The 13348-nt window shown below is 45.9% G+C and overlaps 2 protein-coding genes across 3 annotated transcripts in view; one reads left to right on the top strand and one right to left on the bottom strand.

Annotated features, from left to right (window-relative positions):
- Positions 1-2077: 2077 nt before the first annotated feature.
- PIGP (phosphatidylinositol glycan anchor biosynthesis class P) lies at positions 2078-12289 on the bottom strand. Of its 2 annotated transcripts, none has more exons than XM_047099131.1 (5): positions 12241-12289; positions 11537-11640; positions 4703-4775; positions 4048-4166; positions 2078-2261 (listed from the first exon to the last, which is right to left on the bottom strand). In XM_047099131.1, exons 2-5 carry the CDS (start codon positions 11616-11618, stop codon positions 2131-2133), a joined length of 405 nt encoding a protein of 134 aa, XP_046955087.1. In that variant the 5' UTR covers positions 11619-11640; positions 12241-12289; the 3' UTR covers positions 2078-2130. The 2 variants fall into 2 exon arrangements, with proteins under 2 accessions (XP_046955087.1, XP_046955088.1); XM_047099132.1 differs by having other exon boundaries at positions 12102-12286.
- Positions 12290-12483: 194 nt separating this feature from the next.
- Positions 12484-13348, top strand: part of TTC3 (tetratricopeptide repeat domain 3) — a 129519-nt gene continuing 128654 nt past the window's right edge. The window contains exon 1 of the mRNA XM_047099128.1: positions 12484-12588. The gene's annotated coding sequence lies outside the window, so the exon portion shown is untranslated. The remainder of the gene's footprint in view (positions 12589-13348) is intronic.

Raw genomic sequence — 13348 nt, forward strand, 5'->3', positions numbered from 1 at the left:
TGGACCTGACTGGTCCTCTTAAACTGCTCTTAAATGTGGTGAGATGCTCTTACCATAAAAATACAGGAAATGGGACAAACAACAGAACAGAAATAGCAGATTCCTGTCATCCATCTCGTGCTCATTGGGCAGGGATACTGTCCTTGAAATGGAAGTCCTAGTTTTCTCAATTATTTAAAATTAATAGTTTCTTTTTTTTTCATTTTACAGAAGGTATAGTTAAATCTGCACAAAAATGGGTAGCTCCACCTCTATGTAGAGATTTAGTGTGTTCAAAGTTAGAAGGCCTTGAATGCTTGCTAAGACTGGCCAATTGTGAGTATACTCTTACAAAGTTATACATGGTTTGTTTTTTAAACTTTAAGCTTCTTAATCTCACGTGGACACAAACAGATGTTCACAAGGTGGCATCAGTCCAAGTAACTCATATACCAAATTCTCCAACCCCCTCACCTACACTTCCCCAAATACTGTCTGATTCGGCAAAAGGTAGAACCATCTACTCATTGATCCAAAAGAACCCAGGAGGGGCCCTTGATCACAACTTGTCTCAGCAGCTTGCCTACCCCGCACAGTCAGTCAGCTGCGTCTCCGACAAAGGTTGCAGAGTGACTCCTCCCCAGCTCCACCGCCACCACTCTGCTCCATACTCTTGCCCCATCCCAGACTCTCCCTCCTGAATCCATCCTCTATCCACCAGCCTGAGCAACTTTTTAAAAACATACATCAGGCCATGTCATGCCTTCCCTTAAAGCCTCCCAATCGCTCAGTGTCTAAAGGGTTCCAACTCCTCACACGGACCCTTAAGTCCAAACTTCCTACACTGGCCCACAAAGCCCACTGCCGTGTCGCTGGCCTCTCCGGGCTCCCCCGACCACACCCCGTGGTACAGAGCACTCTAGGCCCCCTGCTGGCCTTCCATCCTCAGGACACGCTGAGCTCCTTCTCACCTGGAGGCCTCTGCCCTGGCTGCTTCACACCTGCAAGGTCTCCCTTGTCTCTGATCCTTCTGTTGGGCTCCTGCTTTTGCTAATCAAATTTCAGTCTCAACTGCCTCTCTCTGAGCAGCCTTCCCTGACCCAATCTAAAGTAGTCATCCCTTTACTTTCTAGAACGTTATATTATTTTAATTCTCTGCATAGCACTCATCACAAATATTTTACTTGCTTAGTCTGTCTCAATCTGCCTCTAAAATGTAGGCTCTTTCAGAGAGAATCTTTTCATCGCTACATCTAGAAAAATACCTGGTATGTTGGAAGTACTCCACTAATGTTTCTTTGTGTCTTAGACACAAATGTGATGGCAAGAACATACAAATTAAACGTACCCTTCTCCCAAATCAGAGTTCGAATTCTAGGCCTCCAAGAACAAACAACAGGAAGGACATAATTGCCATTTAAAAATTGCAGCATGAGGGGCGCCTGTGTGGCTCAGTTGGTTAACTGGCCGACTTTGGATTGTGTCATGATCTCACGGTTCGTGAGTTTGAGCCCCACATCGGGCTCTCTGCTGACAGCTTGGAGCCTGGAGCCTGCTTTTGATTCTGTGTCTCCTCTCCCTCGGCTCCTGCCCTGCTTGCAGTCTCTATCTCTCTCTCAAAAATAAATAAACATTAAAAAAAAATTAAAAAAGAATTACAGCATAAATGTCTCTCTGGAGGGATTTCTTGATTTTACAGATACTTGTTTCAAAAAGTCTGGTATGTGGTAATGCAGTATTTATTTTGTCCATTAATAACTAATACTTGAGAGCATCTACATTTTTTTAATGTTTATTTATTTTTGAGAGAGAGAGAGCATGTGTGCCCGCACAAGACGGGGAGGGGCAGAGAGAGGGGGAGAAAGAAGATCTGAAGTGGGCTCTGTGCTGATAGCAGACTAGCCCAATGTGGGGCTCGAACTCATGAACTGTGAGATCATGACCTGAGCTGAACTCAGATGCTTAACCGACTGAGCTACCCAGGCGCCCCAAGAATATTTACAATATTAACGGAACTTTATCTAAAACAGGCTCAACTTATTTTTTTACATTTCAATACCATGCTTTAACAAGAGAGTCAAAATAATTATGGTCAAAATTATTACATCAAAAACTTTTATAATAAATGCTTGTTGTTAGTCTACATACATTTTAGTTTTGGGTGTGATGTTCTTTGGCTGCAAGAAAGAACATTTGGTTTACTTCACTAATAGGAATATCTCTTAATGCCGGGATGGCCTCTTCTTGGTAATTCTTCCGCTGTTGATTTTTAGCATAGTTATCTGTAAGAAGAGGACAAAAAGCTATGCTTACCTAAGTAATTTCTTCTACGGTTTCTGTGGTTTATGGAGATCCACCACATAGTTTACTGAGCTAATATCTGCATAATAATAAATACCGTGTTAACATAATTAAGACTACTTGAGGGGCGCCTGGGTGGCAGTCGGTTAAGCGTCCGACTTCAGCCAGGTCACGATCTCGCAGTCCGGGAGTTCGAGCCCCGCGTCAGGCTCTGGGCTGATGATGGCTCGGAGCCTGGAGCCTGTTTCTGATGCTGTGTCTCCCTCTCTGTCTGCCCCTCCCCCGTTCATGCTCTGTCTCTCTCTGTCCCAAAAATAAATAAAAAACGTTGAAAAAAAATTAAAAAAAAAAAAAAGACTACTTGAATGCTTTCTTTATTTTTTTTTTTTTTTTTTTTTTTTTTTTTTTTTTTTATTTTTATTTTGGGACAGAGAGAGACAGAGCATGAACGGGGGAGGGGCAGAGAGAGAGGGAGACACAGAATCGGAAACAGGCTCCAGGCTCTGAGCCATCAGCCCAGAGCCCGACGTGGGGCTCGAACTCCCGGACCGCGAGATCGTGACCTGGCTGAAGTCGGACGCTTAACCGACTGCGCCACCCAGGCGCCCCTTGAATGCTTTCTTTAAAAGAAATGTCCCTGGGGCGCCTGGGTGGCACAGTCGGTTGAGCGTCCGACTTCAGCCAGGTCACGATCTCGCGGTCCGTGAGTTCGAGCCCCGCGTCAGGCTCTGGGCTGATGGCTCAGAGCCTGGAGCCTGTTTCCGATTCTGTGTCTCCCTCTCTCTCTGCCCCTCCCCCATTCATGCTCTGTCTCTCTCTGTCCCAAAAATAAATAAACGTTGGAAAAAAAAAATTTTAAATAAAAGAAATGTCCCAACTGGAATAAAAATCAGGAAAGTCCTTTCTATATATAACTAGGGTAAGAAATTAATATTTCATTCAACTGTACAGTGATGATTAAAGTCCCACTTGCACACTTCTCATAGGGACAGAATTAGACTGAGGCTTGGAAAACAGATTTAACCCAATATCCCCAAACTATTAAATCATTCATGCAAACTTAACAACATCCCCTTTGTACAAATTGTCTATTTGCGGTAATTCCAGGCAAGAATTCAGGAAATACAGTAGGTTCTCAGAAAAGAAATATAAAAATACTGTAACTGGTTCAAAATATATTGTAGAGACTCATGAAACAAAAGCTTTGAAAAGTTAAAAAAAATCATACCAAGCAATATGGTGTGATTAATACCATAAGTATAATAAAAAATACTTCACTTCTTACAATCTGAGCAAGCTCAGGAATTTACTTTGATCGTTAGACTTAAGGGAATTTAAAAAAACTACAGAAACATGCTGTGGCTCTTTATCTATGGAACTGGGGTCAGATGGACACAAGGGTCCTGAGGAGGGGGCACACTGTCACATTGCTCTCCTAGACAAGGTCTACATGGAACGATTTGCCTGCCTTGATCAACACTGCCCGTTTAGGATAAAATTTGTTTTTCTCAGGAACAGTTGCTAAGGAACATATTATGTACTTGTGGTCTTTATGGGAAAATACACATGCTATAAACAGCAGATTTAGAATTTATTTCTGCCATGTAAACATCTCCTCTGGTATAACTTTGTATTTATTTCTCCCAGGTTCTTTTTACCGGGCCAGTGTGTGTCACCTACTGTAGCCTATTCTCGGTTGCTTTTCTTGATAAAACTGCTGACTCTTTCTCTTCCATTCCCCCACACTTCCCTCTGAGGTACATTTACCTGTGATCGTATGAATGGAGTTGAGTGGAGAGGTACTCATCATGTTTATTCCAAACAAGAGTACATAACCGATTACTATAGTAATGAGGAGGTAGACGGGCAATGCAATCGCCCAATACCTGCAGAAGAAAATATTAAAGTAGGTAACTGCCTAAAAAGTCATCATTCTCAAGAGTCCGTCACCAAGGTAACATGCTTTTTGAATTTAATTTTATTTTTGATTAGACATATTGTTCTACAAGGTCTCATGATGAAAAGCTGCAATCCTGTATCATTCCATACCATAGCAACATGGAAAAAGTGGAAACTAAGTCAGTTACCACTCACCTACCTGCAATCCATTTCCTTAAATTCTGTTGATACTTCTTACCTGCTATCCCATTATTTGTTCCCATGGGTTTATACCTTAAAATGTTTTTTTCTATAGTGTTATCTGAGCAAGATGTCAGGAGGAAATGGAGATAATGATGTTGTGTCCACCTCACCATTTTTAAAGGTGTATCAGTGATGTCCTTTAAAAAGCTTTAGATTTCTATATGGCTTTTTATGGATCTTAAAAGAATAAATATTTAAGATTTGGGAAATCTAAAGGAAAAACTATGATCCTGAGAAACAGCATTAATACATTTTTATTTAAGAAAATCATTAAACTTACTTTTGAGGCCAGTAGGTTAAGCCTAAGGAGTTTAGCCAAGTTTCAGGAATAAAAGCCCACACAAGATATAGTACTGCAGAAAAGGGGAACAAAAAGAAAAAAGAGAAGTTAGTAAGGCATGTATCTAATCTATCAAGGTTTAGATAACACAAAAAGCTCCTTTGAAGGTTCCCTGATCACCTCAAAAATGACTTTTCTTTCCCTTCAGTCTTCTAGCTCCTTATCTGTATCATTCCTATGATACTTACAACAAGTTAAAGTAGTATATTTCCATTGCTGTGAAATGGATCTCTAGAACTTTACCATCTTGCAAATCTAAAACTCTATACTCATTAAGCTACTCTTCCCCCCCATTAGTCTTTTTTGTTTTAAAACATGTCTTAAGTCTTATACTATATTTTAAGCAATGTAAAGTCAGAAATCACTTTTAAAAAAAATGTTTATTTATTCTGAGAGAGAGCACATGTGTCTAAGGGAGGGAGGGGCAGAGAGGAGAAAGATAATCCTAAGCAGGCTCCATGGGGTCAGCACAGAGCCCAACGCAGAGCCCAATGTTGGGCTTAGTCCCATCCATCAACAGTGACATCAAGAGTCAGTTGATGAGCCGAAATCAAGAGTCAGTTGCTTAACTGACTGAGCCACCCAGGCTCCCCAGGATATAAATCACATCTTAGCTGTTACTGTGATCCTTACAGAACCTAGCAACTTGCCTTATATACAGTAGCTGTTCAACACTTCGTCCCCACAGGGTTGAAATGATTACAGACACTTGTTGCTCAAAGGTGAACGTGTCTACTACCCTTGTTTGGACCCACTACCTGTTGGGCTTCTGCCCCATCTCCCAGAATACAATCTTATTTCCCTCAAGTGGAGTCTTTGTGGCACCCTTTACTGTTGTTAATATGTAAAAACAACAGTCAACCTCCAAGTGCTCACTGTTGGATAAGCATTTTACATGTAGTATTTAATTTAATCCTTAAGACAATCCTATGTGTGTATGTCATTCTTACAGCTGAGTAAATGAAATCTTAGAAATGTTACATCATCTGCCCAAGATAAGGGGCAGAGATAAAATTCGAACTATCGGTATCAATGATGATGAGTCATATTCTGTATCAGGAGCATGAGAAACGGTGGTGAACCCAAAAGACATGGCCTCTGTCCTCCCCGAGCATAAAATTGGGGGGGGGGGGACAGAGAGAAGTAAATTGATATTTTCACTGCACTGTGATTAAGTGGTATGAGTAATAAAAGACATAAGAACATATGAGGACCTTAGCCCACACTAGTGCTGATGGAGATGATGTTAGTGGTCAGGAAAGATTTCCTGGAAGAAATGACTAAACTGGGGCCTAAATAATGAGTAGCGGATTAGCCAGATTAAAGATGCATATAATTGGGGCCTGCAGATGAGGAAGGAAGGAAATATGAGAAAACGATGTTCCCTGCCATGATCCACAGAGAGAGCACGAAGGATCTGGTGAGGCATTTAGTGTGGCTGGATGGTAGAGGGAAAAGATGGCAAGGGACCAGCTTGAAGCTTGTGATGGCTTTTTTAAAAAAAAATTTTTTTTTTTAACATTTATTTATTTTTGAGACAGAGAGAGACAGAGCATGAACAGGGGAGGGGCAGAGAGAGAGGGAGACACAGAATCGGAAGCAGGCTCCAGGCTCCGAGCCATCAGCCCAGAGCCCGACGCGGGGCTCGAACTCACGGACCACGAGATCATGACCTGAGCTGAAGTCGGACGCTTAACCGACTGAGCCACCCAGGCGCCCCTTGTGATGGCTTTTAAGACTAAAGAAATGCAGGGGCGCCTGGGTGGTTCAGTCGGTTAAGCATCTGACTTCAGCTCAGGTCATGATCTCATGGTTAGTGAGTTCGAGCCTGGCGTCTGGCTCTGTGCTGACAGCCTGGAGCCTGCTTCGGATTCTGTGTCTCCTTCTCTCTCTCTGCCCCTCCCCAACTTGTGCTCTGTCTCTCAAAAATAAATAAATGTAAAAAAAAATTAAAAACAAAACAAAACAAAAAAACGAACTAGTGCATGAGACAGAAATGAGTCAAACGTAGTGGCAAGAACTTCCCATACAGTATCTTGTCTGACTCTTTCCAAATCCTTTGAGGTGCATGCTATTATTATTCATAAGCCACAGACAGAAAAATCAAAGCACAGGGAATTTAAGTAACTTGCCTAAGCTGGACTGTGAACCCATGCAGTGTGTTCATACTATGCTTTCAGGCAGCAGCAAGAGCATTAGTTAAAACGGAAGTGAAGAGGAATGTGATGCTTCTGGGGGAAACTAAGGAGTGTAGAGTACGTACGGTATAAAGCATAAGGCTGTGAGTGCTGAGAGGTAAAGCCGGAAAAGTGAACAGGTCCCAGATCATGAAATATGTTGTACAAGGAACTTGGACTTTATGCTCTAGGCAATGAGGACAGCTGGAGATACATATACATACACATATATATATACACACATATATGTATATATGTATGTATACATATGTATATATATGTATATGTATATATGTATATACGTGTATATATACGTATATATACATTTTTTGCTTTCAAGATCTAGCAAACTATGAAGACAAATAACCATTTACACTCCAACCAGAGGTTTTAAGTAGAGGAGTTGGGTCTGCGTCCCAAATGAGTCACTGTGATGGTTGTGTGTGTGGGATCTATCTGTGGAAGAGCAGAGGCAGTAGAAAGCCCCACCAGATTCAGCGGCAGGAGCAGATGAATGAGTTGGGAGAAGAAAAAGTGCAAGTGAAGAACGACTCCGGGTTTTTCGAGTGGGTGTCTAGTAATTTCAAGGCTGAGAACACGTGAGCAGTCATTCTCCACACAGCAATGAGTGATCTTCCAAAGATATAAATCTGACCATATTGCTTGCCTGCTCAAACCCTTAGAATAAATTAAGTGCCTTTAGAATAAAATTCAAACTCCTTTCTTGCAAGGACTTCAACATTCTGCTCACTTCTCCAATGTCTAGTCCTGCTGCGCAATGCTCCTGCTCCCGGTGGAGTCTCGGGGCCCTTGCACTGACAGTGAGTGCAGTGATTACTGTCTGCCTGGAATGTTCTTCATTTGATTCTTTCAATGGATGTTTCCCTCTCTTCCATTCATTTCTTGGCTCAAATACCCTCTTTTTAAATGAGGCGTTTTCCATCACTTGCTGTTCCAGCTGTGTGCCACCCACCACCCCCTCCTGACTCCTATCATTTCCCTTTATTTCCTTCTAAGTTACTATCAAAATCTATAATTATTGTTATGGAACCAAGGTTTATATCTCCCTCAAATTCGTATGTTGAAGTTAGAATCCCCAGTGTGGAGGTATTTGGAGGCAGGGCCTTTGGGAGGTAGTTAGGTTTAGAAAAGGTCATGAGGGTGGGGCCCCATGCTGGGATTAGTGTCCTTGTAAGGAAAGTAAGAGACCAGAGCTTCCACTTGCTCTCTTGTCACTCTGTGAGGACACATCAGGAAGGTGGCTGTCTGTAAGCCAGGAGGAGGGCCTTCACCAAGAACCACCCATGCTGTTACCCTGATCTTGCACCTCCCAGCTTCCAGAACCGGAAGAAATGTTGATTGTTTAAGCCTCCAGTCTATGGAATTGTTACAGTGGCCTAAGCAGACTAAGAAAATTGCTTGTTTTCAATTCAGTAAATATTTAAATGTAGAGAGGATCATGTAATCCCTTTGTACAATACCTTCTTTTATCATAACTGCTGGGTCCAGCCTCTGACCTCTGTCCTATTACTTTCTACCTCATTTTCTCAGGCTTCAAGCCTACACCTCCATTGGCTCCTCAAACTCACAGGCACGTTCTTCTAAATGCTTCTGGTACTGGCTGTTCTCTGTCTGACTTTTTCCCCTGATTGCCCCACAGCCAACTCGCACTTTTCACGTCTGTGCTTAAATCACATCTCTCAGGGAGGTGCTTCCAGATTGCTGTATTTAAAACAACAACCTCCTCCCATTAACCTTAGCCTCCTTTCTTGCTTCATTTTTCCCCATGGTACACGTTATCATCTGACATCATATATGTGGTACTTACTTACTTTGTCCACTGGCTATCTCCCCATACTAGAATGAAAACCCTAGGAGAGCAGGTAAGTTTTGAATGTTTTGCTCCTCCTTTGCCTATCACAGTGCCTGGCATCTGGTAAGTACTCAAAAATTTGTAGCATTACTTTTTGGTTGTGGGCTGTAGCGATTTCTTACTAGATAGGTCTCCTGAGGCAAGAGAAACAAAAGCAAAAATAAACTACCGGGACCTCGTCAAGATAAAAAGCTTCTGCACAGCGAAGGAAACAATCAACAAAACTCATAACGCAATCTATAAAATGGGAGAAGATAATCACAAATGACGTATCTGATAATGGGTTAGTAGTGAAAATATATAAAGAACTTATCAAACTCAACACCCATAAAACAAACAATCCAGTCAAAAAAATGGGCAGAAGAATGGACATTTTTCCAAAGAAGACATACAGATGGCTAACAGATACATGAAAAGATGTCCAACATGGCCCATCATCAAGGAAATACAAATCAAAACTAAAATGAGATACCACCTCACACCGTCAAAATGGCTAAAATGAATTAAAGAAAACAAGCAATACTAGCGAGGGTGTGGCCCTTATACTGTTGGGAATGCCACCTGGTGCAGCCACTCTGAAAAACCCGTATGGAGGTTCCTCAAAAAATTAATAGTGGGTAGGGGCGCCTGGGTGGCGCAGTCGGTTAAGCGTCCGACTTCAACCAGGTCACGATCTCGCGGTCCGTGAGTTCGAGCCCTGCGTCGGGCTCTGGGCTGATGGCTCAGAGCCTGGAGCCTGTTTCCGATTCTGTGTCTCCCCCTCTCTCTGCCCCTCCCCCGTTCATGCTCTGTCTCTCTCTGTCCCAAAAATAAAATAAATGTTGAAAAAAAAAAATTTTAAAAAATAAAAAAAATAAAAAAAAATTAATAGTGGGTATTATTGGATTTAGGTCTTAAAGTCATTGCCTTTATTTATTTGTATAGTTTGTAATCTTTCTAATACTAAAACAGGGATTTTTAAAAATGATGTTGTTGATGATAATAGTAACAGCAGCTAACACTTAAGTAATTATGTTCCTATATGTTAACTGCTTTGCATAAATCACAGCAATTAATCCTCACAAGACCCGTGAGAGGCAGCAGGGTGAAGTCAACCCAGTGTCTGGGTTAAAATTCCAAGCTGTATCATTTACAGGGTATATTAGTTTGAACACATTACTAAAACCCTGTGCCTCAGGACTGTCGTTGTAAAATGAGGACAGTAATAGTAATATCTACTTCACGGGACTGTCTTGCACGCAATAAACATTCAGTAAACTTGACCACCACCTTTTCACAGATGAAGAATCTGAAAGTTCAAGAGGTTAAGCAAATGGTCTCAGGTGACACAGCTCATCTCTAGAGGAGTCACGATTTGAACTCAAGTTAGAACATCTTTACTCCATACGCTACCCTAGCCAAAAGCATGGCTGGCTGTACTGATGCAGTTAAGGTTCAGAAACACCACCACTCCCTCACCTCCCTGGTTTCTACAAAATTCCAAGATGTTGGATGGGGACACCCAATTTTCTCTCAGGTTTTCCTCACAATTCCCGCATCCTTTTTTTTATTAAAAAAAAATTTTTTTTTTAAGTTTGAGATAGCACAAGTGGGGGAGAGGCAGAGAGGAGAGAGGGAGAGAGGGAGAGGGAGAGAGGGAGAGAGGGAGAGAGGGAGAGGGGGAGAGGGGGAGAGGGGGAGAGGGAGAGGGAGAGAGGGGGAGAGGGAGAGAGGGAGGGGGAGAGGGGGAGAGGGAGAGAGAGAGAGAGAGAGAGAGAGAGAGAGAGAGAGAGAGAGAGAGAGAATCCCAAGCCGGTTCTGTCAGCGCAGAGGCGGATGCGGAGCTCAAACCCAGGAAACCGCTACTAGATCATGACCGGAGCCAAAACCAAGAGTCAGATGCTTTACTGTCTGAGCCACCGAGGCGTCCCCCCACATCCTTTAGAGGAGAGATGTGGGTCCTGCTGTGTGACCGTGGGCACATTAGTGTCTCAATGAGCATCAGTTTTCTTATCTGGAAAACCGGATCCTCCCCAGGGACTGAGCCAGATCCAGGATGTGAAGCACCTAGCTCCCACAGGCTGCACCCGCACCAAATTACTCACTCTACACCCTTCATTCAAAACCTTCCCATGTCTAGGGGCGCCTGAGTGGCTCAGTGGGTTAAGCGTCCCACTTTGGCTCAGGTCATGATCTTGCGGTTTGTGAGTTCGAGCCCCGCGTCAGGCTCTGTGCTGACAGCTCAGAGCCTGGAGCCTGCTTGGGATTCTGTGTCTCCCTCTCTGCCCCTCCCCTACTCATGCTCTGTGTCTCTCAATAATAAATTAACGTTAAAAAAAAACAAAAAGTGAACCTTCCCACGTCTTGCTTCTTATTGGTTATTGTCGGGGAGAAAGCTGACCCTGATTTCCCAGGTTGATTTCATGTCGCTCTACTGGGTTCCCATGGCTCTTTTCACACTCTTAATTGTAAATTTACTTGTCAGCCTTGTTCAGAAGATTATGACCACTGGGACCAGGTTTTATCCACTTTGCAGTCCTGTCTGGTGCTATATAAATATTTGTTGAGTTAAACTATTTACGCTGGTGCCTGGCATACACAACACCAAACACAACTTCCCTTCGGGTTTTCTTAAAGACATAGGTAGAAAGAATCACAGTTCAGATGGGCCCATTCTAAGAACAAATGCAGTAATTTCCTTGTCCTTGAACACCAGAAAAAGGCCCTGGCCATCAAAGTACTCACTGAAGCCAAACTGGGAGCTTAAGAAAAGAACAAAGCCATAAATCGCTCTTTCTGGTAATGGCGACGGTGAATTTTCCACCATTTTCCCTGTGGCTTTGGACAATCTGTAGGAAAGAAACACAATCATCGTCAGTGATTTACTCCCCTTCGTCACTGGTCTGTCGTAGCCTCATTGCTTTGCTATGGGCACAGCCTCTGCAGTTTTTTCCCCTAGCCTAAACCACTGCACGCGGCCAACCTGCGGACACACCTCCCAACACACACCGCTTGCACGCGCGCACAAGCCCCCGGACCTCGCGTGCGCGCGCACACCCTGCTGCTGAGGGGGAGGGAGCGCGGAGGAGGGACAGACGCCGCTCCAGCCCTGCAGACTTCGCTTCCCTGCGGAAGGGCAGGGCAGGGCCGGGCTCCTCCCCAGGTTTGGGCCCCGGCACCCGGGACCGGACCCTGTCCTCTCGGAGGAGCTTCTTGTTTCTCATTCGAGGCTAGGGGTGGGGGGGGGGGTTGGCCCTCGACCTTGGGTCCTTGAAGCGTCCACCCAGACCCCTCCCAAAAGCTCGACCACCTCAGCTTCGAGTCCCCTGCGCAAGCGCTGTCCGGGAAGCCTCGGGGGGGGGGGGGTGCGAGAGAAGAAAAACTGATGGAAAGGCCGGTTCGCGATGGCGCTCCCCCCACGCCTCCCCCCACCCCAGGCGCAGGCGCACCGCGACCCTCGCCGGCTTGCAGCAAGCCCGCACTGGGGAAAGCTAGATCGCTCCGCTCGCCGCCGCGGAAGCGGGGGGCGGGGGGGGGGGCACGGTTACGCATGCGCGCTGCTGCCCACGTGATACGCCCGCCGCCTGCGCTGCCGCCCGCTCCCGCCCGCCCGCTGGCTGACGTGGAGGGCCCGAGGCGGCGGCGTCGGCGGCGGCCCGCGTCCGAGGCTCGCGGGCGGCGGGCCCCGGTGAGTGCACATCTGGCGCGCGGCGGGGCTCCCGGATGTGTCACCTTGTCGCGCTGCAGCCGAGATGCCCGGGGAGAGGGGCCCTCCACACCCCCTCCGTGGGTGTGTGGTGAGTGTGGGTGTGTGTGCGTCGCCCCGCGTCGCTAGCTGTGGTGCCCGTGGTGTGTCTGCGTGGGTCGGGGTGCCGGTGCGCTGGGGGTGTGGCCGCCTTTTTCGGCCCCAGTGGGTGTGTCCCCTTTGTCTTATGGTCCCCTTCTGCAAGCTTGGGCCCCTCCGGGCGTCTGTGCGAGGTTGGGAGTAGCCCCTTTGTGTGCGCATCCCCCTGCCGCCCGCGCACTCTCGTCTGGAGGGTGACAACCCTGATAGGCGAGGGGTCCTTCGGCCCGGGCGTGCGAGCACGCGCCTGTGTGTCCACTTTCGGCTTCTTTGTGTCGCGACCGTTCTTCTTGGCGTGGGCGCCTGTGGCCCGTGTGGGTGGCCCCTCGTTGTGTCACCGTCCCTCTCCGGGGGGTGCGCGTCCACTCCTCGCGTGGCCGCGCGTTCTGCAGTCGTGACCCTGTCCTGGGGCATCTCCCGCCCAGGTGTGCGTCTTATCGTGTACCCGCCCGCGTGTCGCGCCCGGATCCTGTCGAATGTATGATTCCCCCTTGTGCGCGTTTTCGTTCGCGAGTGTTCGTGAACGTTCGTGCACGCTCCATCCTCTGTGTTTTGTGTGCCTTACGTCTGCGCCACCTGCTTTCGTGAGAACGGCAGTCGAGTCCGGGGGTGGTGGCCTCCTTCCCTGGAAGGGACCAGGGACGGGAGACGCTCCCCCCTCCCTTCTTTTGGAAGCATCCTCCCACCCCCAACGCTGGTGGTAAGAGGGGAGA

This window comes from Lynx rufus, unplaced genomic scaffold (assembly GCF_022079265.1).
Source record: "Lynx rufus isolate CCGP_SWC_20201006 ecotype Redwood Valley unplaced genomic scaffold, mLynRuf1.p SCAF_5, whole genome shotgun sequence".
NCBI classification, from domain to species: Eukaryota; Metazoa; Chordata; class Mammalia; order Carnivora; family Felidae; genus Lynx; species Lynx rufus.

Excerpts from the sequence above, each read along its gene's own strand:
- PIGP (XM_047099131.1), bottom strand. The coding sequence starts at position 11,618 with ATGGTGGAAAATTCACCGTCGCCATTACCAGAAAGAGCGATTTATGGC. Across the intron at positions 4,776-11,536 it reads AAGCTCCCAGTTTGGCTTCA|TACTATATCTTGTGTGGGCT; the intron begins GTGAGTACTTTG and ends CCTTTTCTGCAG. Across the intron at positions 4,167-4,702 it reads TTAACCTACTGGCCTCAAAA|GTATTGGGCGATTGCATTGC; the intron begins GTAAGTTTAATG and ends TTTCTTCTGCAG.